Below are 24,283 nucleotides of genomic sequence, written 5' to 3'. Positions count from 1 at the left end.
ATCTCTATCCATATTATTACTCCTATATCAATTTTTTATTTCAAGCAAAAAGATACTCTTCCTAACATGAAGTAAAAGAAAGAAATAATTCAAGTTAATAAGTAAAGTTACTACCGATAAAATCATAGCATTATTATTTAGTCTAATTGAAATGTACATTGATGTGCTGTTTAATGCCTTTAAAGTTCATTCTTTGCAGTAAATGGCTTATTATTAATCGGAAAGAAAGACATAAAACGTACCAAGTTCAGCTGGTTTATAATCGACCAGCCTGGTATGAGAGACGTTGCTAAAACCACAGTATGGTGGTCGCAAAGCCTTATACTTATACACAGTTTTTATTAAAATTTCTCTCTTCTCTTTGTTTGGATCGTTCGGACAGCAAACGATCGTAACATTGCCCTGGTATCTGCATACTGATCGTCTATAAAAATCGGTGGCTGTACGGTACTGTATCTGTCATATTTCTTGCAGAGGTTTACATTTTCTGTAGTCAAGGCACCTGCCTTCTTGATTGTCCGGTGTGGTACATTCTGGATCAAACAATTTTAAAACATTTATACAGTTCAAAGATGCGTAAGAAAGCGACACCGATTACTCAACTTTCGAAGTAAAAAGCCGATCAAGTCCACCGGATTGCCCTACAGACACGTATTAATCCGTACGAGTTAGTCATCTTGTTGATAATAATTATCTAAAGAAACTCACGTGAAAATATAAAATTTTAATTGATTAGATATTGTGTTAGCCATACTTAAGAAAGAAAATGAAAATGAATGAAATGAAAGAAAAGGACTACCTTCAACCTCATTTTTTAAATAAACACTTTGTCAGTTTTGCGGTAAATAAATTCTTAGGAATTCAGGACAGTTTTTAGTGAATCATTTTGTTTCGACCGTTCGCGGAGAGACGCGATCGCGGGATAGCACGTCAACGAGAGTTGTAAGTTCCCGTTGCGATTAAATAATCGACGCCACGAACTGATCGATCCCCTTATTTCGATTATGATAATAAGGGTAGTTCAATGAAATTCCACAGAATTAACACAAATAAATTAATGTTTATTAACTAGAAAGATATAAATGGAACAAAAAAAAATGTAACTGCGTTTTGGTTGATAAGTAATGCGCGACATACCACATGTGTTGACGGTTCGACTTCTCGAAAAGTTCTGAACGCCTTTCGATTTTTTTCGTTTTTTCTGGAAGGCGACCCCCACTACGTTCGGATCACGCCACATTCTTTTACGCGAGGTAAAATACGGGCCACGAGTCGACGTTTCTGGAAGTCACCTTGCTTAATGAACCATGCGCTTGCCACTACAATGTTTGTTTGCCGGGCAGACGCGACGATCCGTCTGCGACATTATAGTGCCGCGATCGATAGTTAAGAATATGACCTATGGTAAGCCGCATGGCGTAACATTCTCCCCCCGTTGAGAGGGTACCGATCAAACTAGCGGGGTGTGGTTGAAGTTCCCATCTTATTTCGTCTCGGTGGCTAGTTGTTCGGGTTTCTCGAGATCGGGTTGAATTGGCAGTGGGACAAGCCTTTTGACGCCCCGATCCAAAATGCTCTTTGCCGTCTGAACTGTAGCTGTCCGGATGACACCATCGGCGCCTGGATAAACCTTGATAACTCGGCCCAGAGGCCAATGCATGGAGGGAACGTTGTCCTCTCATATGTTCCTGTTTCTCCACTCGCGCTGCGCCATAATATCCTTTGATATTTCCGATCCTCTGGTCGTACGAGGAATTGCCGATACATTTTCTCGATGTCGCCAGTGAGTACGTACTGATGAGCGCGGAATCTAATTAATATACAAAATAAATTGTGAATTGATTCGAGAATATAGGATTTCCCCATTTTCATGATTATCGTGATTTTTGTATAAATATATTTTTTAAGATACTAATAATTAGGTACTTATAAATTAGTATTATCAATTATTTTGCATTTATAATTCCGCCTCTAGTATAAGTGTTAATTGAAAACTAACTTTATGTTTCAAAAAGTACTAGCAAAGTCGTTGAGTAACAAGCCACTAACACAAATAGCATTGTCGTAATTAAATATTTCTAAATATTCATTTTTCATTTTGAACCTGTAGAAACAATTTATTATATATACTATTAGCTAAGTAATTGCATATTTAATTAAGTCGAAATATAAAACTTAGTTATTTTAATAATTTAAAAAATAAAAAACTGACAAACATTTCAATTTAATTTATGGTTGGAACAAAAGACAGTTATTTTTCATTAATTGAAATATTGCAATGCAGAGTACTTTCCAAAATACGCCGAGAGTATTCCTGATGGTGAAACGAGCCAACGCTGTAGTTGGTGGTACGATGCCTGAAATAGAGGGCGATAAATTGCACAATACCTGTACTATTTGGGATCCCGATGGAACTTTGATAGCAAAACACCGAAAGGTAAGTAATATATTCCTTTATGGCTTTGAATTTGAAAATATTGGGGTGAAGAAAGTGACTCTATCTAGGAATAATTTAGGAATATACATATGTACATACGTATACTATAACCAATTCTATAATTTACGGTTTATAAAATACGTTATGATACGGGAAACGCCCATTTTTGTTGTAATGTGTAATATAAATTTTTCACATACTTAAAATATTATTATACTTATTTTTTCTCCTTTTTAAACATTATTAAATGATAAGATTTTTTAATAAAAGAAAGTGATAAAAACGCTGTCAGTTATTAAATAAAAAATAATTAAAGTTTAGGAGTTGGTAACTATGATATTGAATTACAAAAGTTGCAGCAATAGAATTAGCGACCACATTTTTATGTTATTAGGTACATCTATTCGACATCGACATTCCTAATAAGATTACTTTTCGAGAGAGTGATTCACTCAGTCCTGGTAACTCCCTAACGACGTTCCATGTGAAGGGCTGCAAAATAGGTATTGGCATTTGCTATGATATTAGATTCGAGGAAATGGCACGCATTTATCGGAACAAAGGTACAGTAACTTAATCGATCAATACTTAACTAGCAAAAAATTAAATATCTTTCTTAAATATATTCTATATAAAATTAATATAATCTGTAACTCTGTATAAAAAGAAGCTTAATTTAAAAAACCAGTATATTTGCTGAAAATGAAACAAATAAAAGAATTAAAAGCACAATAAGAGGACTGTCCTCGCATATTCAGAAATGATGGAATGTGAACCGTCCAACTACGAAGTTAATTGGTATTCGGTGGCTCCATATTTCCTGCTTCTCTGGGTTAGGTTGCCAAATGCTGATATATCCAGCGGCATTCAATATGACCACTGGACCACTGCACTGATCATTACTTCAGCGTTTCAGAGCGAATGATAATCAATTATACGTTGCCTGCATATCACCGGCTCGTGTTCCTTAAGCAAGTTACGTCGCATGGGGACATACACAGTTGACCAATCCCTGGGGAAAGATTCTTTACGATTTGGAAACTCAAGAGAATATGGCAGTCACCGATATCAAAAAAAAAAAAAAAATTTCAACAAATAAATAAAAAAAAAAGTCACCGATATCGGTAATTTACAGCTTAAAATTAAAAGCGAGAGATCCATGATGTAATTAATTTTTAGTCTCGTTAATTTATCGATTTAGCCATCTTCCTCTGTATTTGTTGAATTTATTAGTAAGCATTACTTATTACTTCGTATGTTTCTTTTTTCTATCAGATCTAAAAGTTGTTGAGGAAGTAAGGGCTCAGATACCTACATTTTCTCAGAGACGTACAGATTTGTACGACACTGTCTGTAAGAAGGAGTAACTCTACACTAAAACAGAAAATGTTTTTTTATAATATTTCTACTACCATATCCTTTTTTTGTGAATTATTACTAATTTCTTATCATTTGTACTGAATGAATGACTCAATTAAGAAAACCAAAACGTTATAAATAATAATCTGTATATCTTGTGTATCAACATGTAATTGGATATTATAATAATATAGGAATGCTGTAATAATATAGGATAATAATATAGGAGAATAATAATATAGAAAAAAATACATGCTTTTAAACACCTTTAATATCGATCACATAAATTGTTATAATTCACAATGATTACGCATACATAAAAGACCCCTTGATAGTAAAATTTACGATCAAAAGGCAATTACGTATCGTTTAACAACATTTAATTTATAACACCTTTTAAACATTTAGACAGATTAACACATAACACTTCTTATATATAAACATCAATTCGAAGTTATCAGCTTGGAGAAATTGGTCGATTAATACCTGTAGATTGTCTGTCTCGATGAAAGACTTAAAGAGAGCAAAAACATGATAATGCCGCTAATATAATATTCCTTCTTTCTTGTATCTGTCTGCCTCTCAGGTCGTTTTACTAATTACAATAAGTAATTTCGACTTCTTTGCGCTCTCTTTTAACGCATTCGAGACCGAAAGAAATTCATATCAGTCAGTAGGCAAGGGTATAATATACATATTTTATATATAACTTATGTAGTAATGTATATATCATGTTAATTTCATATTTTTTTCAATATAGAATTATTATATATATATAACTGTACATAATACATTATAGAATAACATAGTATATAATTTTATATTTTAAAAATATGAGGCATACTATTTAAGATTGTCATCGATTTAAAATCAAAGTATGAAAAGGATACCCTGGAGAGAGTAAAACACAGAATCATTCCAACTAAACATTCAGATCGTACCGACACCTAGGTATCGTCTTACAATTAAATCTCGGTCTCGAATGGATTAAAATGAAATACATACTTGCAGCTTCAACATCTTCAATATCGAGGAGATTCAAACTTTACAAATAAAAGCGGCCTGTTCCCCTTTCCACGACAGGCTCTCATACCATATCCGCTCTTATCCAGGCTTTTACTTGAAACCAGCAATGCGTTCATTTACAATTTAAATTTACCCGGACCATCCAGTGAATCGTCAGCCCTTTATAAATATATAATGAACCCAGAACATGTGCCTGTGCCCCTGGTATCGATGTTCGGCTTGTGATGTTCGTACCGGAACCTTCGCACAATTTCAATTTGTCACGCGTGAACATCGATTCTTCCAAGGGTCACAGCTTTATGCGGCTAAATCCTTTAGAACGATTAAAATGATACTAATGATATGGTATTTTTTACAAAGATTTAACATATCCATAAAATAGGAAGTTTCGTGCTCTCCTATTTTATATTAATTATAAATTAATAAGTTTTATATGTGTTATTTATAGATCTAATAAATTTTGTATTGGTTTACAGCAGGTGCTCCGGGTATAAACAGACGACAAACGAACAAATAGAAATTCAAACTATTGTCGTTGTTTAACTCGCATGGGACTATAAGCTCGAATTGGACTTAAACGTTACGATCGTCGAGAATAATTACTATATGTACCCTGTACGACGGGCAGAGAATCTTAAGTTATTAACGGCAATTCCTTTGTGCATAATTCAGGTTTATTAACAACCTGTAATGGATAATCATCGATGAACTCTTTTTGAATAAAGTTCACATTTATAAAGCAAACACTATAAAATACGACAGGACAATTGTAATCGATAAATAACATTTTATTAGGATATTATAAGAAGCTAAGATATCGAGGTACATTAAAATTGAGTCCGCTGCAACCCTCATGACATTTAAAATCCTACGCGTATATTGAGTAAAGTTGTTATATTAAATATAATCATATTAAATACAAGCTCGTCCGCTGGATTCCCAAATTATTTGGTTAAATACTTTGAATACGAGAATACCGAGTGTTAACAGTAGTAAATCCTCTGTATGGTATGTTTACTTTGCTATCTTGAATAGGTAAATAACATTTCACTTTAACGCATTTAACCAATATTAACATTTAACATTTAACCAATATTATACGCATATGCACATAATGTTACTGTTACATATAATGATATATACGTAGATATACACGTTAGTTAAATCCTCTATATGGTATTTTTATATCAGTATCGTAAACATTGTAAACCGGAAATCTTTTATTACACACGTACATATACAGTCAATATTATTGTTACATATAGTGATACATACGTTGATCCACACATTAATTAAATCCTCTATATAGTATTTTTACTTTGCTATCTTGAATAGATAAATAATCTCGAATATAGACATACAGGTACACTTACGTTGATATATACCTTTGTACAAGGTGTCAAAAAATTTTTTATCACGGCGTTTTTTTAAGACGATTTTATAGCTTCGAAATTGATCTTGACACGATTTTCAATGTCAAATTATTTTTCTATTGCATCATGTGATACTCATTAGGAGGAACAAAACTTCTGTTTTCTTAGAAAAAATGTTTGAAATTTCATTAATTCCTAGATTGATTTTATTTATACTTTAAGGTCAGATATGACATCAAATAATGTCAATACTAATATCTAGTTATTTGTCAATTTACAGCATCTGAAAAACAAGACATCTTCGAGACAGCGTGGGTTTTCTTTCCAACTTTCTTAACTTTCAACAATAAAATTTTCGTCAAACGATACAATCTATCCAACAAAGTTCTTGTACACAGCCAATCTCGTAAGAACATAGATCTTCTTCAAGTATTATTCTTCACAATGCTTCGTGTGGAATTTCTACTTGACGACTTATTATTAAACGATTAAAAGCTTATTATTATACGATAATGTAATATCGTAGAATAGCTTTGATTGGAGATCGGCTGAAATTAGAAAACACCGTGTACGCCGTCTTTTTGTGGTTTGTTTACATCCAAGAGCGCCTAGTAACAGTGACGCGAGAAAAGATAAGCAGCGTCAAAACAGAAGTACGGTTTCATATTTCAAGGAGTGGCAATCGAGAGGCCAGAGTATGTGAGCCGAAAAGTGTGTGTGTGTGTGTGTGTGTGTGTGTGTGTGTGTGCAGGACCGAGCAGGAATGCATTGGCGAGGTTCAGAGTTGATCGAGACGTCGAAGCATAGAGTCGTTAGAATTGAGTTGCGAGTGTTGTCGAGTGTTAGAGTTGCTAGTGAGAGAGAGAGAGTTACCAAATAGTTGTCAAGTTATTTGATGTAAATACGAGCGTTGCATTTAGTTTTCCTGTTAATCAAACATCGTTTCTCTGTCTAACTAATATCTGTATTTTCAATCCATTATTAATAAATTATAATTAATCGGATAAAATTACACCTTTAATATATTCCGATATTACAATAACTTACCTTTTTCTACGTCAATGGACACGAAAGACGTTGAGTGAGGAATTAGAACAAGTGTGGATCGTTGGAAACCACTATGCTGCGGTCTACCATTCGTTTTACCCTACATATACCACGGAACAAAGGGTAATTTTCACCGGCTTGGCTATGGCTACTGGTGTGGATCCAAGTATTCGGGCCATACTAGACGCTATGCAGAAGCAGAACGAAATCAAGTTAAGAAAACTGTTAAAGGAGACTATTAAAGCAGCGACTAGTCGGAGTTATCAGGGTAGTTTAGTTTCTAATAATTTGAACAAAAGCTTGGAGAAAACAGACGTTACTGTAGGAAATGAAGAAATGGTTTTGAAAGAATTTTCAAAAGAATTGCAGTCTAATGTAGAAAATTCTTATGAAAAGAAAGTATCAATTGACACCGCTTCACAGGATTATATTTTCATTAAAACAGACTTAATGTTTGATGTCAATAGCTCAACAGAATACCAGAAAGAGTCTGTGAAACGAAGGAAAGAAGATATTGTAGTATTGTATAATGATTTGTCACCATCTTCGTCACAAGATACTCAAAATTTACAAGAATGGTTTGACAAAAAAAGTAAAAGTTTAGGAGAAGCAGAAAAAGATCATAACAAGAAGGATAATATTTCAATGAGAAATATTTTGGACGGCGATACAAATAAAGAAAACCAAATTGAAACGAAGGAATTAGAAGCAGTTAGTAAATCAACTGCTGAAAATGATACAAAATCAATAGACAACGTTGAACAAAATATATCATTAGAATCCATACAAAAAGCAAGAGATAATGCTTACAATAATGAACATTTGCTTATAGAAGAAGACCAAATGATGACAGCGAAAAATGCGTGTGACACTACAGAATCAAAAACTTCAGCAGATCTTATGTCGAGAAATTTAGATGCTAATACACAAGAGAAGTCTTTAGAGAATAAAGATGACAAGAATCCATCTCCATCTATGTTAGATAGTAGTAAACGGAGCAGTCGTTATAATGTTGCTGCAAAGCCTGCTACTTCGCCAAAATTTGAAGAAATTGTTTATAATCAAACCAGACAATCAAACACAAATAAAATTTTGCGAAGCGCTTTAAAGACGAAATTAATCGAAGACAAGTCTGAAATAATTAATAAACAAAAGGCATCGGAAAATGTAGAAAATAAATTTGCCAAAGAAGAAAAGAGAGGTGTTAAACAAAAATCAATTTCAGATAATGAAAACGAAACAACTGATACTCGTCAACGAAGGGAAGTTCTTTTAACAAACACAGCTAGTGATAGCGATAGGTATAAATCTGTAGAAAATGATAATGCAGTAACGGGTGTAATAATAGCAACTGATGAAGCGAAACATAGAGGCAGACCTAGGAGATCGGATAAAGTCGAAGTTAAAGAAGATGAAAATACAAGTGTAAATTCCGACCAATTGCGGGGAGACGTAACCGCGAGGAGAGACGTCAACGGGGGTCGTAAATCCCCGTTACGATTATAACAATCGACACCACGAATTGATCGATCCCCTGATTTCCGTTGAGATAATAGGGGTGATTGAGTTTGTATAACACTGTGATTCACTGAATTATAAATTATATATTTCCAACACTTAGATTACACTGACGTAGAGAAATAAATAGTTAACAACTTGTCGCACGAAGATGTGATAGATATGTACGCTAGAGCAGGGCTCTTATAATGGAAATTAATGTATTAATGGACTTAGCACTATAATATATTTAGGAGAGAAGATGTATGTTCGACAACACCGAGAACCGACAAAAGATTTTCGTGAAGTATGCGACTCTCGCGCTATGTGTAGACTGCCGCGTTAGGCGTTAGTTTTTAGACTGACTGTCGCTCTTTTTCTAATACAGAAGAAAAGTTCGGTGTGGGTGTGCCCCTGTGTCTAAAGAACGCGGATTCGTTGTTCCCACTTTCGTTAGGAAAAGTGAGGGTAACGAACCGCGGTGTCGATTGGTCATGACCTGCACTACTGCTCGAAGGGATGAGTAGGAAGTCTCCTACCATCGTGGTGGATAGATGACTGTGTGCGTGAGGAAAACATAGCTTGTTTTATTAGAGGGCTATTCGGATTTTCCTAATGGGTGCATACCCGCTTTCTCCGTGTTTTAAGTACGCCTAATAAACCCAAGGACCTCTCTAAAAACCGACTGTGTTTCGAGAATATTTTTATGCTTTAGAAATTCTTCAAGACAAACGGATTGAAGACACATGGCGAAACAATACAGGGAAGTGAAAGTTATGGTGGGTCCTTAGGTTTATTGAGGGTCGAAGTGACGTTACGCAGGCCGGTTGTTGTCCGGTGGCGCGAGCTGGCGCGGGCTGGCGTGCAGATGTTTTAGGCGGCGTAACAACAAGGAAGATCCTAGAAAATGAGAAGGGTGGATTAGAAGAACGAAGAAAACTCGAAGAAGATACAAAAGAAGAAACTACAGAGACAGAAGTCAATTCAAAAGGTATATTAAATAATAAGTGCGATTTACTTGATACCGAAAGAGCTATTGAAATTAATGATACGGTTCAAGATATTAAATTTACTGAAGGTAGAAGCCGCACTCAAAATGATATGGAAGATGTAGTAGAAGATTCACAAGAATTATCTAATAAAAGTAAGTTATCAGAAATAAGGATTGCACTTAACAAAATTGAATATACAAAAACTATTTTACGGAATAAAAAGAATTCATTAGAAAGAGAAAGAGGAGTAAGGGAAAAGAAGAAAATGTACAGACAGAAATTATTTCAAAAAATATATCAGATGATAAATGTGATTTGCTTTAGAAAAAAAAAAAAATATTATCCACAAACTACATTAGGAATTTATCTATTTTAGTGGGGAGAAAGAGAAAGGATAGAGGAGTTGATCAATAGACTGTGGATTTTGAAGCGTTTATGAAAAACTTACAATTTTAATAAAATATTCAATGTAAAGTCTTTGTTATAATATTCAGATAGATAGATGAAAAAAACTGAATTTGCATAATTACTCATGGCTTATTGATCAATCATGCGACTCGTTCAGAGGTAACTCGAGTTGTAAAGGCGACAATTTATTAAAAATGGTATATCTGACGTACGATGCATTTGCTCATGTTAAACTATTTAAATAAGTATAAAAATCACGCGAAAAAAAATCTACTGAAAATAATGTTGAACTAGTTAATAATAATAAATCATATAGTGAAACACAAACCTTAAATCAAGATTTTAAGTTCAAAAAAAAAAAAGAAGAAAGAAGTTGATAAAATGACAGCAACATGTAGCAGCAGGCGAGAGAAAATAAGCCAAATTTCTAAAAGAAGAAACGATGCTCAAGAACTCGGAATTTCTCGAGTGGATATGCTAAACAACGAATTTAATGAACAGTTGAAAGAACGTGAAACAGCAATAGAAGACTTACATCAAATGTTAAAGCATCAATCGGAAATTCATAAAGTTACCTTAAATGAAGCAAGTTTGAAAATAGGAGAACTGCAGAGTGCAGTGTATCAATGTGCACTAAAAATGCAAGCGACGTGACGATTACTTTTAGAACACCACAAGCACCACGAAAACACAATCAAGACCAAACAAGATCAAGTTCAAAAGTGAAGTTACGTGAGCTTATTACTGCTAACGACCAAAAATTGAATTACGATCCCGAGCATCAACTCGCTGATCTTCAAGTAGAATGTTCCGACAAAGACAGGACGACACAAGAGTTCGAGAAGCACATAGAGGACATGAAGGAGGAAGTGCAAAAATTAGAATTGCAACTCGACGAGTTACAAAAAAAAGAAAAACACACACGCACGTAAAAAGAGTTCAATCTTTTGGAATACAAATTGAAGAACTAACAATAAAATTAGAAGAAATAACACAGAAGAAATAAGTCACAAATATGAAATTGCCTGATGGCTGATGTTGATCGTTGACGTTTATAATGAAAGAATTTCGTCAACGGCGCCATCTGGATCCTTGTTGAAAAATTAAAATAGCCGCAACAGCACCATTAAGCTCATTACCCAGAGTAGCTCTTGTTGCTGAGTCGTGGAGGAATTCTTATCATCAACGACATAAACTATACCAGTTCCGGTAACGTTCTTCAGATGGTCCAGGCACTCGAACTCGCAACATCGCTCTCCAACACGGTATTTCTTGCATGTCTGTAGTAAAAAGAAATCGATCAATTGTACAGATCAATCGTCACTCGACTGCTCGAGAATTCAGATCATCCAGAGAATAGAATAGAGACGTGGAAAAATGTAGTGCGATCATCGCAGTGGGAGGAAATAGGGGGATAGGGACCAAATGAATGAACGAGATGTTAAGGACAACTGACGATAAGTTCTTCTTTTGTCGAGAATTGCATGTTTGTGAATGGTTTGTGGGTGGTTAGGTGGAGAGAATTGAAGAGTTTGGAGGTGACTGGGAGAGTGTTTTGGGCAAGGTAGATTGCAGAATGGTTGCGGTAGCATTGTGTTAATTATGGGTTTGTACATGTAATCTTTGTATGTATCACTACATACAACCTAACGTATATTTTTAATAATACATCAGAGTTTTAGTTATTTCATAGCTATGAATTTTATACTCTATAATCTTGACGTTTTATTTCACAGAAGCGTTTGAATATCCATAAAAATTAAATGAACCAATGTATTCATTATCTTATAGAGAAGATATATTATTTTTAATTATGTTCCAATTATTTATCATGATCCTGATTTCCTTATTCTGAAAATTTGAAAGAAAGTTTTGTAGTTTGATACTTTCAGCGACAAAGGGTCAATATTGCTTTAGTATATTTCGTCACATATACATGTATATCTATATGTCGGAGATGAAAGGACACCGGAACCTTTGGATAGCCCCGCAACATTGCAATCTAAAGTCTACTATAACTGTAACTAAACTATTGTAGTTATTCAATCCGATTGTAATTGTTCGAGATTAGTGACGGTGAGCTTTGGCTCGAGGTGACAGTCTGTCGCCCAACGTAGCCGCGGTCAAGGGATGAACGCTTTGCCTAACAAAGGTATGGAGTAATTCTATAGCTCTCCTTAAAAGAAATATTCGTGGCGACACGCGACAGTAAACATTCCAACGGTTTCTGTCCCGTGGCTCGCCACACGCAGACCCTATTCTTCGAGTAAGATGATTGCCAGATGTCGATGCGTTTCCGCAGTACATGTTCGGCTAGCCCGAGGGCCCGTTATAAATCTTAAGGTTTAGTTAACTAAAGTCCTTCAAACAGACAAACAGTCTTTGTCCCAACTACGGGAAGATAGGGGAGACATATTTTTCAACGAGCGGCGTCTCCCACTAGCAACTTTCCCTCGAGGGCGGCTAACATCTTTTTCTAACCACCGATATGGAGATTGACCAATTAGCAGCAACGCCAATTTCCCTTACTTTCTGAACGAAGGCTTTTCTCGACGAATCCGATGATCTCGTGTCCTTAGACACACCCCATTCTAGTTTTCCTCTGTGGCATCATCGGGACGGGAAAGGCATTCTCGCTCGCGATCTCATTGATGAAAGGAGTAACTCTTTACGACCAGTGAATATTACGCGTCCGACTTAGATTTTGTGAGTACGTTCATCTATCATCCCGTCGACCGCGGATTCGTTATTGAACCTAGGATCATTGTCATTAGTTTCTCGAGTACCTAACTACCACGGTTACTTGTCCGGTTCTATAATAATCGTATTTGCACTAGTCAATGTCTTCTCTATTGCATAACGACAACGTGTAACCCAAACGCAGATTCGTTTCACGCCCCTAACCCTAATTCTAATGTAAACCCTACATATATGATATGTAATTTATAAACAGAATTCATTGTAATGATATAGATAGATTTCTTAGATAGTTAAAGAAGGTAGTTGTTCGCAATCATGCACTTGACAACATATTCAAAAGTCATTGAAATCGGAAAAGACGTTACGGTTCTATAGTTTCACCCAATCAATATTCATTAATCATAAACGAAGTAGCTATAAATCTTGACAATTCCCAGTTAAACTTAAAATAATTATTGCAGTTTTAAAAATAATGAAAATTTATTATTTGCATAAGCGATCTAATGATCATTCTTGCGTTCTTCATTGTAAATTAAAATAAATAAATTATACACTTTACTTTGTACCGCTTAGGACTGAATTATAACTTTACCGAAACAGTGCAAAGCATTCTTTAAAATTCTCTAAAATTCATTTGCATTCATTTCATTTATATACATATATTTATACATATGTTGAGTTGATAGTAAAAAGTACTTCAATGGAAATTATTTAATAATAATAATTATCTACTGTACCCTGTTCTTTAAGGATTAAGTATGTAGTAGATCCTGTGCTCACAGTTAGAAAATAAACTATCTATCTTGTCTTGTGCGTTCGGTTCCTCATTGTGTCTTTTGATGCCGTTGATGACACATATCACTTCATAGTGAAAAAAGCAACATTCAATCACGGACCAGCAACATACTCGAAATCTTATAAGGAAATTCAAGAAATTCAAAATAAAATAGAGTCGAACTCAATCCTAAAATCAAATGGAGTTATTATTACTCGACTGAACTATTTTCAATCAACTCTCATTGAGAATTATAGGTAAATTCTTTTGGCGTGGTACTGTAACAAGCAAAATTTAACATAATTTTGAGACGAAACGCGAAAGTAAATCGATAAAAAGGAGGGAGGGTTATATTTCCCCTTTCCTTCTTGAAAATAGGCCGAAATCACATTGAAGCGGATCAAATAGTACATATATACAATTACATAGTCAAATAAATACTAACAAAAGGGAAGCCAGCACCAATACCTTGGGCCTTGATATATGTTGACAAAGACACACTTCTGATTAACTTCCAGAAGATTTTAGCCATCACTCGTTAGTCCTTAAAAATTTATTAACAGAAGCATATTGCTACTACTATGTACAGCGTGTTAAAAAATTTATTTGTCAAAAAAGTGGAACGCTAAATTTCCTGAATGTTGAAATGGTTACCACTTCTAAGAAAATTCTACATCTGGTCTTTTTAATTTTCTCAAGCACTGAAGCCATTGACAGCGCGTAGACAAAAGACTGCGACGAAGTCAGGCCATAAACAGTAGACAGGCGATTGGCTTCGGGGTTTTCAGTTATTGGGTAACACAGCTAGCGTGCGGATCTGGACCAGCTCAAATTGTATTCTTACTTATAATTACACTTCTATTTAAATATATTTTCTGTCTTACAATTTATCCACGTGTTTTCTCTGTTTACACATCGAATAACCTCAACACTGAACATGATTAACAAGGCCAAATTTTTTGCTGTTGCAAAAATCTGTTCTCTTAGGAACAGGTATTTAAAGTGTCCTGAATTTTTAAACTGATTTTGTTCATATTTTAAAGTCAGATATGTAGTATCGTGGACAGATTGCCTAAGAAATATCGGTTTTTTTTTATTTACCGTACCGTATAATCTACCGTACAAAGTTCTTGCATTATATGAACCATATAAAAACATAGACCTTCTTTACGTATTATTCTTCTTACTGCTTCTTGTGAAATTCCTACTCGATAAGCTATTGTTCGCAAATACACCAATAGATTTATACGTACACTGCACAAACGACACTTGCTCTTTCTTACGTCAATGTACACAATGAGCGTCGAGTGGAAATCCACCTAACCCCAATAGACGATCTGAAACTTCTACTTCACGCTGTGATCTTCCATCAGGTCTTGAACAAAGAACAATTCCCAGCACGCTTTCTAAACTTTATTACTTATTATTATGTTCATAATATTATTAATTTTGTATTAATACAATAATAATATCGTATCATTATTATATTATTTCTTTATTTTTCTGCTTGTATTGTCTTTTATTCGTAATATATTATCGCAATATAATAACCAAATTAGTTTAAGGGATAATGGAACCTTAAAGATTTTTTTCAAATGAACGGGTCATTTGCAAACCATGATTTTTTTTAGACATTTGTTCTTCGTGATAAGTACTATATGACGCGGTAAAAAAATTTGATTTTGAATATCATGTTCAAAATCAGTTTTGCGAATCATTTTTTCAACAGATCTCCGCAGATTTAAAGATGTAGCATCACCCCCCCCCCCCAAAGCAATTACAAATAATTTTTTTAATACCTTGTACATTATATTCTGCCTATATGTAAATATATGTGACTGTGAATTGCAAATACGGACGTACGTGTTTATTTCCTAGTTTTTATTTGAAAGGAACATCACATATGTTGGTCGTTCCACTCGGTCCGCGAACTCTGTGAGTTCATAAAAATCTATTCCAACCCAATGTTCCATATGCGAGCGAAGCGGCTTCTCTAACTTTCGGCCAAAGAAACATTTCTAAAAATTTCTTGTTCGCTCGCATATGAAACTGGTATTAGGTTGGACTACCCTTTTTACGAGCGAGTAGAGCGAGCAACGAGAACAGTGTTTCTCTACTATATGTAAATGAATACTATACATTGTTTTTTATAAATATTTTTTATTGATAATTTCTTAGGGAATAACAGGCGATCGCTAAAATCTTCTAGAAATTGCTCAGGAAAATGTCCTTGACAACATATATCGAAGCGAACATCATTAGCAAAAACTCTGACGGATCATATATTTTTTAACAAGAACTTTAAGATAAAATATGCAAGAGAGCATTATTTAAAGAATTGAAAGAAGGATAAGTATGAGAGAGAAAGCAGGTTGTGACTTTTATTGATATAACTGTTTTACTATACTAGCAATAAGAGGAAAATTGAACAAAACAAAAGCTAATTAATTACATATATATGTCGGGTTCACATTATGATTAGGGTTAGGGGCGTGAAACAAATCTTTATTTGGATTAGACATTATTGTTATGCAATAGAGGAGATATGTACTAGTGTAAATATGATTATTACAGAATATGGCAAGTAACTGTGGTAATCAGATACTCGAGAAGCTAATGACAATGATCCTAGGTTCAATAACGAATCCGCGATTAACGGGATAACAGAATGCGCCTTCTTCCAAGGTCCACGTTGTACCCAACTTCCTTGTTTACGGTTCAAGTATTACTGAACTAACTCTTTGTTAAAACATAGAATATCCACCGAGCGTAAGGACGCTATGTAACTAGCTAATGTGACCTCACGAGGGAATAAGTCTCCGTCGCGTTGGGGTGTGTCTAAGGACACGAGATCATCGGATTCGTGGAGAGATGCCTTCGTTCGGAAAGTGAGGGAAACTGACGTTGCTGTTAATTGGTCAATTTCCATGTTGGTGGTTAGAGGAGGATGCTAGCCGCCCTTGAGGGAAAATTGCTAGCGGGAAGCGTCGTTCGTGAGAAAAATAGATTTCCCCTATCTTCTTGTAGTTGGTACAATGACTGTTTGTCGGTTTGAAGGACTTTAGTTAATTAAATCTTAAGATTTATAAGGGGTCCTCAGGCTAGCTGAACATGTACTGTGGAGATGCGTCGACGTCTGTTAATCATCTTACCCGAAGAATAGAACTTGTGTGTGGCGAGCCATGGCACAGAAATCGTTGGAATGTTTACTGTCGCGTGCCGCTACAACTATTTCTTTTAAGGAGAGCTATAGAATCACTCCATACCTCTGTTAGGTAAAAACGTTCATCCCTTGACCGCGGCTACGTTCGGCGACTGGTTGTCGCCTCGAGCCCAAGCTCACTATCATAAATCTGGAACAAATACAATCGGATTGAGTGGCGGCAATCGCTTAATTACGGCTATGGTAGAATCTAGATTAAAGTGTTAAGGGACTTTCCCAAATATATATATATATATATATATGCTCAGATTTCAGAGCTTAGTTTTAGGAGTAATGTAATATCGTAAGGTAGTTCGAATTAGAAATCAGTTGAAAATAGATAAAACCGAGTACGTCGTCTTTCTGTGGTTCGTTTACATTTAAGAGTGCCTGCGTGACTAAAGGCACGTAGTTGGTAGTTCTTACATAGGTATGAGGGAAACAATAGACAACGTTAGAAGAAGGACGGTTTCGCTATCCAAGGCGGGACGACCGAAAGATCAGAGTGTGCGAGTCGAAAAGTGTGCGTGTTGCGAGAATCAGAGCTAATTGAGTCGTCGAAGAGTAGAGTCGTGAGAATTGATAGAGTTGTTAGAGAGAGAGAGAGTGTGTGTGTTAGATTCGTTGTGACGAGTGTGGTTAAATAACTGTAAAGTTATTTGATATAGATACGAGTATTGCATTTAGTTTCCGTTAAATAAATATCGTTCTCTGTCCAATTTATATCCTTATATTCAGTTTAATATTAATAAATTGTAAGTAATCGAAAAAAAAATTTCTATCCTTATTTTTCGATATTACGGTATATATGTATGTCGGAGATGAAAGAACACCGGAGCCTTTGGAATTTTGGATAATCCCGCAACATTGTAACCTAGAGTCTACTATAGCTGTAATTGAACAATTGTAGTTATTCAATCCGATTGTAATTGTTCGAGAGTTGTGATAATAAGCTTGGGCTCGAGGCGACAGTCAGTCGGGATGAACGCTTTGTCTAACAAAGGCATGGAATAATTCTATAGCTCCCCTTAAAAAGGAAATAGTTGTAACACTCGACAGTAAACATTCCAACGGTCTCTGTCCCGTAGCTCGCCACACGCAGACCCTATTCTTCGAGTAAGATGATTGCCAGATGTCGATGCGTCTCCGCAGTACATGTACAGCTAGCCCGAGGGCCCGTTATAAATCTTAAGATTTAGTCAACTAAAGTCCTTCAAACAGACAAACAGTCTTTGTCCCAACTAGGGGAAAATAGGGGAGACCTATTTTTCAACGAGCGGCGTCTCCCACTAGCAACTTTCCCTCGAGGGCGGCTAGCATCTTTTTCTAACCACCGATATGGAGGTTGACCAATTAGCAGCAACGCCAATTTCCCTTACTTTCTGAACGAAGGCTTTTCTCGACGAATCCGATGATCTCGTGTCCTTAGACACACCCCAATATAGTTTTCCTCTGTGGCATCATCGGGACGGGAAAGTCACTCTCGCTCGCGATCTCATCGATGAAAAGAGTAACATCTTCGCGATCAGTGGTTATTTCACGTTTTAACCAGACTTAGACTTTGTGAGTACGTTCATCTATCATCTCGTCGACCGCGGATTCGTTATTGAACCTAGGATCATTGTCATTAGTTTCTCGAGTACCTAACTACCACGGTTACTTGTCCGGTTCTATAATAATCGTATTTGCACTAGTCAATGTCTTCTCTATTGCATAACGACAACGTGTAACCCAAAGGATGATTTGTTTCACGCCCCTAACCCTAATTCTAATGTAAACCCGACATATATATATATATAGAAAGAAAATTTTTATATTTATATGTATTATTATTATTTTTTTTTATTGTTAAAACCTTGTTTTATTTTAGGTTTTATGTACGTGTTATCGGTAAAAATAAATATCATGAATGCTACTTGAGTTATAATTATATAGATATATGCATACGTACTGGTATGTAGTATGATTGAGATTTGTTTTATTGTTATAAATATATAAATATATATTATCGATAGGAATAAATATTACAAGTGTACCTTGTCTTCGAGTATATATATATGTGCGTGCAATGGTAAATACGACGACTCAATTTTATGAGTCACTTGCATTATCAATGAAAGTGAATGTCATAAATATCGCCTATTTTACAACATACGTGTATATATATATTGGGGAACATAAGTGAAAATTATATGCATAGTTATGAATGTTGTTTGTTTACAGGTGGATAGCATCAGTACTTGGTTTCGTGGGTGGCGTACCAATACTTTACAGTTCCTCTGTGCGGATTGCTATTCGTGTTCTTCCGTCCGTCGTTCAGAGAATGGTTGATGAGTTCGCCATCAGTTCTGTACACACATATAAAAATAGTTAATATATATATATATATCATTTATATAATTTTCTTTTGGATCTGTTCCCTTGTATGAATACCGTATCTTTGTATATAATATAATATATATAATATGTTATAATTATGTTAGTTGTTATTTATTCCTTAACTCTCTCCCTTTTTCTTGTGTTTTTTTTTCTTTTTTTTTTATTAGTACCTAACATTGCTATTATGATGCCGTATTATATTGCATTAGCTGTTATTTGTATGTGCGCGCGACAAATTTTTCAACATGGTCGCTCGCGTGTCTCTTTGGTATGGCGTTGGTTTAATGTCAACAGTGACGTGTTGTTGAAATAACTAATTAATTGTTAATCACTATAATTTTATTTGGTAGTGTTCTGTAATATTGTTTTGTGTATTGCATTACCAGTTATTTCGTGTGGCATAACTTTATTCCTTTGCACTGAGTTCAATCATGTCTTGTCGCCAATATTCAGTTAGTCCATCTTGGTTAATTTCTAACCCATTTATGTGTTTATTGACCTTTCCTTATTTTCCCTATTAATTTATTATTGCATGTACTTGCTATTTGTTAATATTTTATGTAATGGAACAGTTCCTTATTAGTGATTAAAATTTATTTGTTAGATTAACATTGTCTGTAATTCTTTAGATTCTACTTATTTGATGCTGCGTCACTTACCTGGATCATTCCCACAACGTCGTCCAATTCTTCGATATGCCTTGGATACTTACTACGGTTGCCTTCAATCGTCTTATATCTGTGGCTATAAAGGTACTGTTTAATTCATTTAATTTAATATGTGTATAGTGCATTGTGTGTGCGACCGCTATTGTGCATTACAAAATCCACTTCTACATGTTAGATATAATAATATAACAATACTACGTAGATTAATACATAATAAAATATCCTTTTACTCCGGTTATATTTATTACTAACTCTCAATTAATCTATGTTAATTATTTTCTAACCACTTTCTATATTTATCAGCTATTTTATTTCTTCTTGTTAATCTGCGAAATCCATGCATGTACACTTCCTTGTATGGTGATTGATTGTTCACGAGGTAAGTTGCATTTTCACTGTTTTTGTTATTCGTTGAACTAACACGTTTTACATTTAAAAAGTAATTGGAGCACTCGTAATAAACTTCTTTACTTTTTCCAAGTTTCCGCTATCTGTGTCATTCGACGAACAGTGCCACGCCTCCACAGCACCGTTATAACATTTAGCGATGCTGCTCTTTGCATTACGGCAATTGGAGTTAATTCGTTCGTTTATTTTCAGCTGGTGCATGGTGTTCCGCAAGCTAGGAGCCATAACCTATTTTGCACGTAGACCTTCTTGTATAATGATTACTTGTTTACAAGGTAACTTTCACTTTCCCTCTTTTAATTATTTACTGAATCGACACGTTGTATATTCAAACAATAATTGGAGTACACATAATAATTTTCCTTTTTTCTTTTTAAGTTTTCGCTATCTGTATTGTTCGACGAACGGTGTCACACCTCCTTTTGATTTATCCATAATATAGTTATAACATTTAGTAACCTTGTATTTTGCACTGAGACAATTGAAACTAATTTATTCACTTATTTCAGGTAGCTGTCATACATTGCATTCCACGAACAACAATCCATAACTTATACCTGCACATACACTTTCTTGTGTGCTGATCACTTGTTCACAAGGTAACTTTCACTTTCGCTAGTTAATTGTTCATTGAGTTAACACGTTTTATATTTAAGCAATAATTGAAACACGTATAATAATTTTCCTTTTTCCTTTTAGGTGTTCGATATCTGCATTATTCGACGAACAGCACTATAACATATACTACCGCACTACGTTGTCCAATGAAATCGCTTTATTCATTGCTTATTTCGATTATGCGCCAGTTTCAACTTGTTTAAATGCACCGTTCGCGGAATCCCTTTTACTTCAATCTTGACGTTTTGGTTCTGCAAGATTTCTAGCACTTTGTGTGGTCCAGTATATTGATCGGAGAATTTTCCTTTACTGGGTTCTTTTAGTAGATATATCGAATCTCCTATTTTAAAATCTTGAGGGTTGATTCGTCGATCGTAATATTCTTTTGGTCTTAGTTTGAATTTTATCAAATTTTCTCTTGCCATTCGTTGTACAGTGTTAATTTTATTGAACAGATCTTCGAGATATTCTGCGCATGTTGGTTCCATGTTCTCTTCGATTGTTACTTCACCGACAGGTTCTCTGGCTAGATGTCCAAAACTAATTTGTGCGGGGAGAATTTCGTTCCTTTCCTTCATTTTAGTTTTTATTTTGCGCCAAGACGCAAGTTTACTGACATCGATCCAATTATCCAATTGCTTGCTAATAGCATTCAAAATACAAATTTTTGAAAGTGCCGCAGCCATATTAACCCAAAAATATTTTGTATATAGTATAGTTTGATACCATTTATATTTTCTTGGGGCAATTATAAGATCGACACTACCTACTATGTTACCTACGTCAAATATTAGATGTAGTAACCAATAAAGTATTTTTAATCCAATTATAATCCAATGGCTAGCGTATTTATTCAAGTTTTTATATATATCTTCGACTGGTGATTCCTTATTTTCTCCCTTTTGATTTCTTTGAGCTCGTTGAACTTGCGTTTCTTCAGCTCGAAAATGTTTAGAATCCTTTTCCTTAGTTACCCTTTTTTCTTCTTCATTTACTTTATTCACAACACCTTTATTTTTCTCTACCTTTTCAGGATGAATAGTTTCACTGGAAGTGCTTATTTTAATTAAATTATTATTTATTTGTATGGAACGTTTAAGAATATTTTCGGTAGATTTAGAATTATTCTTTGAATTTTTATTACAAACCTTTTTGCTTATAGATTCTGTTTTGGATTTAGGGATAGCTATATTTTTATTTTCTATAGTGTGATCTTCCTTGCAATTTAATGATTTGGCTTTGAGTTCGATAAAGTTTCCTTCTGATGGTTTTATAGAAGTTTTTGAGTGAGATACACTCGCTATCTCTTTTCCTATTATGGTTGAAACATTCACGAATTTCGTGGAGTCTTGCTTTTGTATCTTTGCCAAGTCGAACGTGGAGAGGCAATTCGCACTTTCCGGCGGGTCCAATATCTCTGTGATATTAGGCAGTGGATAAGCGTTGCCTGTCGTCTAGTCGTTCAATTTCCTAGTTTCTGCTTCGTCTGAAGGTTCTTTGGCACTAATATTATTTATCTTGTTTGCTAATTCAGAAAATTTCTCACCCATGATCCTATCTATGGCACCGTGCGTCCTCTTATTATTTAACGTGACATTATCCCTCATCACAGCAACGGAGTGGTGTTTGCTTTGAAAAGTTGGTTGGTTGAAATGATCAGCATCTCTCTTTTGATTTAGATCTCTATCGAGGTATTTATTTGTGCGTTTTTCTTCCCAAGTTATTGCTCTTGTTTCTCTCCTGACATTTTCTTTTATTCCCGGGTTGTTTAGGTGTTTCCGCGACGACGGTACAAATCTCCAGTCCTGGCGGTTGTTTCGGTTATAATTATTCGAAGGTGTCGGATGTTGATATCGAAATCTATCGTTCGCTTGTTTTAATTCTCGCGTTGCTTTCACGGCTTGGCGGTACGCATCGTCCAAGGATTGGTATCCTGCTATTTTTACTCGTAAATACACCTCGTTTGGGAGCCCCTTAACGAAAGCTTCCCTCGTGTCTCGATCTATCCTATCTTGAAATACGGTGCCGTACTCGTACCTTTCCCCGTTCATTATTGCCAGTCTGAGATCTTTGACGCGCTCTATGTAGTCCAAAATATCTTCTCCCGGTCGTTGAAATATTGTAGCTAATTGCCCTTTATATTCGTTAACCGTTTTTCCCGGATCGAACATATCTTTTAATTTATTCCCGAAATCGTTTAAACTTATTATTTCTGTGTCTTCTATGGCGAGAAACGCGTGCCCGCGAAGCTTATTTGTTAATAATTTTACTAACTGAGATTCTTGATGCCTAGGAACCATGTTTCGCGTGCGCTCGCATGCTCTTAAAAATCGAAATACCGAGGGTCGATGTCCGTCGAACACTGGTACTGTCTCTATTGCATCTTTTAACTTAATTGATTGGGGATTAACTTCTATCGGTATTGTCGCTTGTGAAATTATCGGCGATGATACGGGTGTCTTGATTTCCTTTTTTATTTTCAGTGAACGCACATCGTCTTGTAATTTATTCATTGTTGTACTCATGTCGCGAAAATTCGCATCCCATGCTTTAAGTTTTTCCGATAACATCAAGATCATGTCTTTGTCCAACGATTTTAATTTAGTCGCCATTGTTTCTCAAGTATATATTTTATTGACAAACGTGACAACCTTAGTCCTCTGTGGAGCGTATCGAACCGTTTAAACCAACTTTAATCCTCCGTGAAGCGTATCCCACCGCTCTTACCAAAATATTTACTATATATATATATTAAATGTTACGTATTAGTTTATCGACATCGATCAAATTTTAAATTTAGAGTTTACTGAAAATTTTTTTTTGTTGTTGAGTTTGAATTTAGTCTGAAGGAAATTAATTTGAAATGATATTATTATGTATGTAATACTAGTTTAGATTTCTAATTAATTACGGTAGTTGCTGCCACCAGAAATAGTCTAAGGACTATTTCAAAATATTTTATTTCTATTAATTTCCGTTTAATAGGTAGCGTTAACTGATGCTGAATGCAACTGGTAAACGAATTTCACTTTTCGGCTAACCTGCGATGTGCAGGAATACTGGCACGGGAGAGGATTTAAGCTGGGATTAATAATTATTTGTCCTCGTTGAACGGATTTTATTTGAATGTGGAATCGCCTAGATTATTACCTTTATATATATATTTTATTAACCGGATATATGTATTTTTAGCGTTACTGGATCGGATAGGAATGTGAGATTTTTCGTCGTTTATATATATATATAAATTTATTTTTACGTTCGACTTCTTCTTCTTTTTTAGTTTCACTGTAACAGGTTGCCGTTAGAACCGAAACTCAATTCATTTCCTACGATGGATTTTGTTACCACGATCTTCTTGCCTTTAGAGTTTAATAATCGAGGATGATTCTAA

General features: G+C 35.0%; 2 protein-coding genes across 9 annotated transcripts; both read left to right on the top strand.

Annotated features, from left to right (window-relative positions):
• Nucleotides 1–301: 301 nt before the first annotated feature.
• Nucleotides 302–9,997, top strand: LOC143303210 (uncharacterized). Of its 6 annotated transcripts, XM_076621924.1 has the most exons (6): nucleotides 643–661; nucleotides 2,285–2,437; nucleotides 2,832–3,000; nucleotides 3,275–3,561; nucleotides 5,299–5,830; nucleotides 6,476–9,997. In XM_076621924.1, the coding sequence occupies exon 6, from the start codon at nucleotides 7,387–7,389 to the stop codon at nucleotides 8,746–8,748; it is 1,362 nt and encodes a 453-aa protein (XP_076478039.1). In that variant the 5' UTR covers nucleotides 643–661; nucleotides 2,285–2,437; nucleotides 2,832–3,000; nucleotides 3,275–3,561; nucleotides 5,299–5,830; nucleotides 6,476–7,386; the 3' UTR covers nucleotides 8,749–9,997. The 6 variants fall into 6 exon arrangements, with proteins under 6 accessions (XP_076478040.1, XP_076478042.1, XP_076478039.1 ...); XM_076621925.1 differs by lacking the exon at nucleotides 5,299–5,830 and having other exon boundaries at nucleotides 302–661; XM_076621926.1 differs by lacking the exon at nucleotides 3,275–3,561.
• Nucleotides 9,998–18,686: 8,689 nt separating this feature from the next.
• On the top strand, nucleotides 18,687–21,721 carry LOC143303211 (uncharacterized). Of its 3 annotated transcripts, XM_076621931.1 has the most exons (6): nucleotides 18,687–18,769; nucleotides 19,040–19,185; nucleotides 19,825–19,947; nucleotides 20,464–20,546; nucleotides 20,781–20,870; nucleotides 20,971–21,721. In XM_076621931.1, the coding sequence occupies exons 1-4, from the start codon at nucleotides 18,756–18,758 to the stop codon at nucleotides 20,487–20,489; spliced, it is 309 nt and encodes a 102-aa protein (XP_076478046.1). In that variant the 5' UTR covers nucleotides 18,687–18,755; the 3' UTR covers nucleotides 20,490–20,546; nucleotides 20,781–20,870; nucleotides 20,971–21,721. The 3 variants fall into 3 exon arrangements, 2 of the variants coding, with proteins under 2 accessions (XP_076478046.1, XP_076478045.1); XM_076621930.1 differs by lacking the exon at nucleotides 18,687–18,769 and having other exon boundaries at nucleotides 18,837–19,185; XR_013059296.1 differs by lacking the exons at nucleotides 18,687–18,769; nucleotides 19,040–19,185; nucleotides 20,781–20,870; nucleotides 20,971–21,721 and adding an exon at nucleotides 19,490–19,647 and having other exon boundaries at nucleotides 20,464–20,481.
• The last annotated feature ends 2,562 nt before the right edge of the window (nucleotides 21,722–24,283 follow it).

Source organism: Bombus vancouverensis, chromosome 10 (genome assembly GCF_051014615.1).
Source record: "Bombus vancouverensis nearcticus chromosome 10, iyBomVanc1_principal, whole genome shotgun sequence".
Lineage (NCBI taxonomy): Eukaryota > Metazoa > Arthropoda > Insecta > Hymenoptera > Apidae > Bombus > Bombus vancouverensis.
Note: the sequence above shows the minus strand (reverse complement) of the source record. Positions and strands in the feature narration are given on the sequence as shown.

Excerpts from the sequence above, each read along its gene's own strand:
- LOC143303211 (XM_076621930.1), top strand. The coding sequence starts at position 19,023 with ATGTTGTTTGTTTACAGGTGGATAGCATCAGTACTTGGTTTCGTGGGT. Across the intron at positions 19,186-19,824 it reads TGTACACACATATAAAAATA|ATTCTACTTATTTGATGCTG; the intron begins GTTAATATATAT and ends GTAATTCTTTAG. Across the intron at positions 19,948-20,463 it reads TTATATCTGTGGCTATAAAG|CTGGTGCATGGTGTTCCGCA; the intron begins GTACTGTTTAAT and ends GTTTATTTTCAG.
- LOC143303210 (XM_076621925.1), top strand. The coding sequence starts at position 7,387 with ATGGCTACTGGTGTGGATCCAAGTATTCGGGCCATACTAGACGCTATG.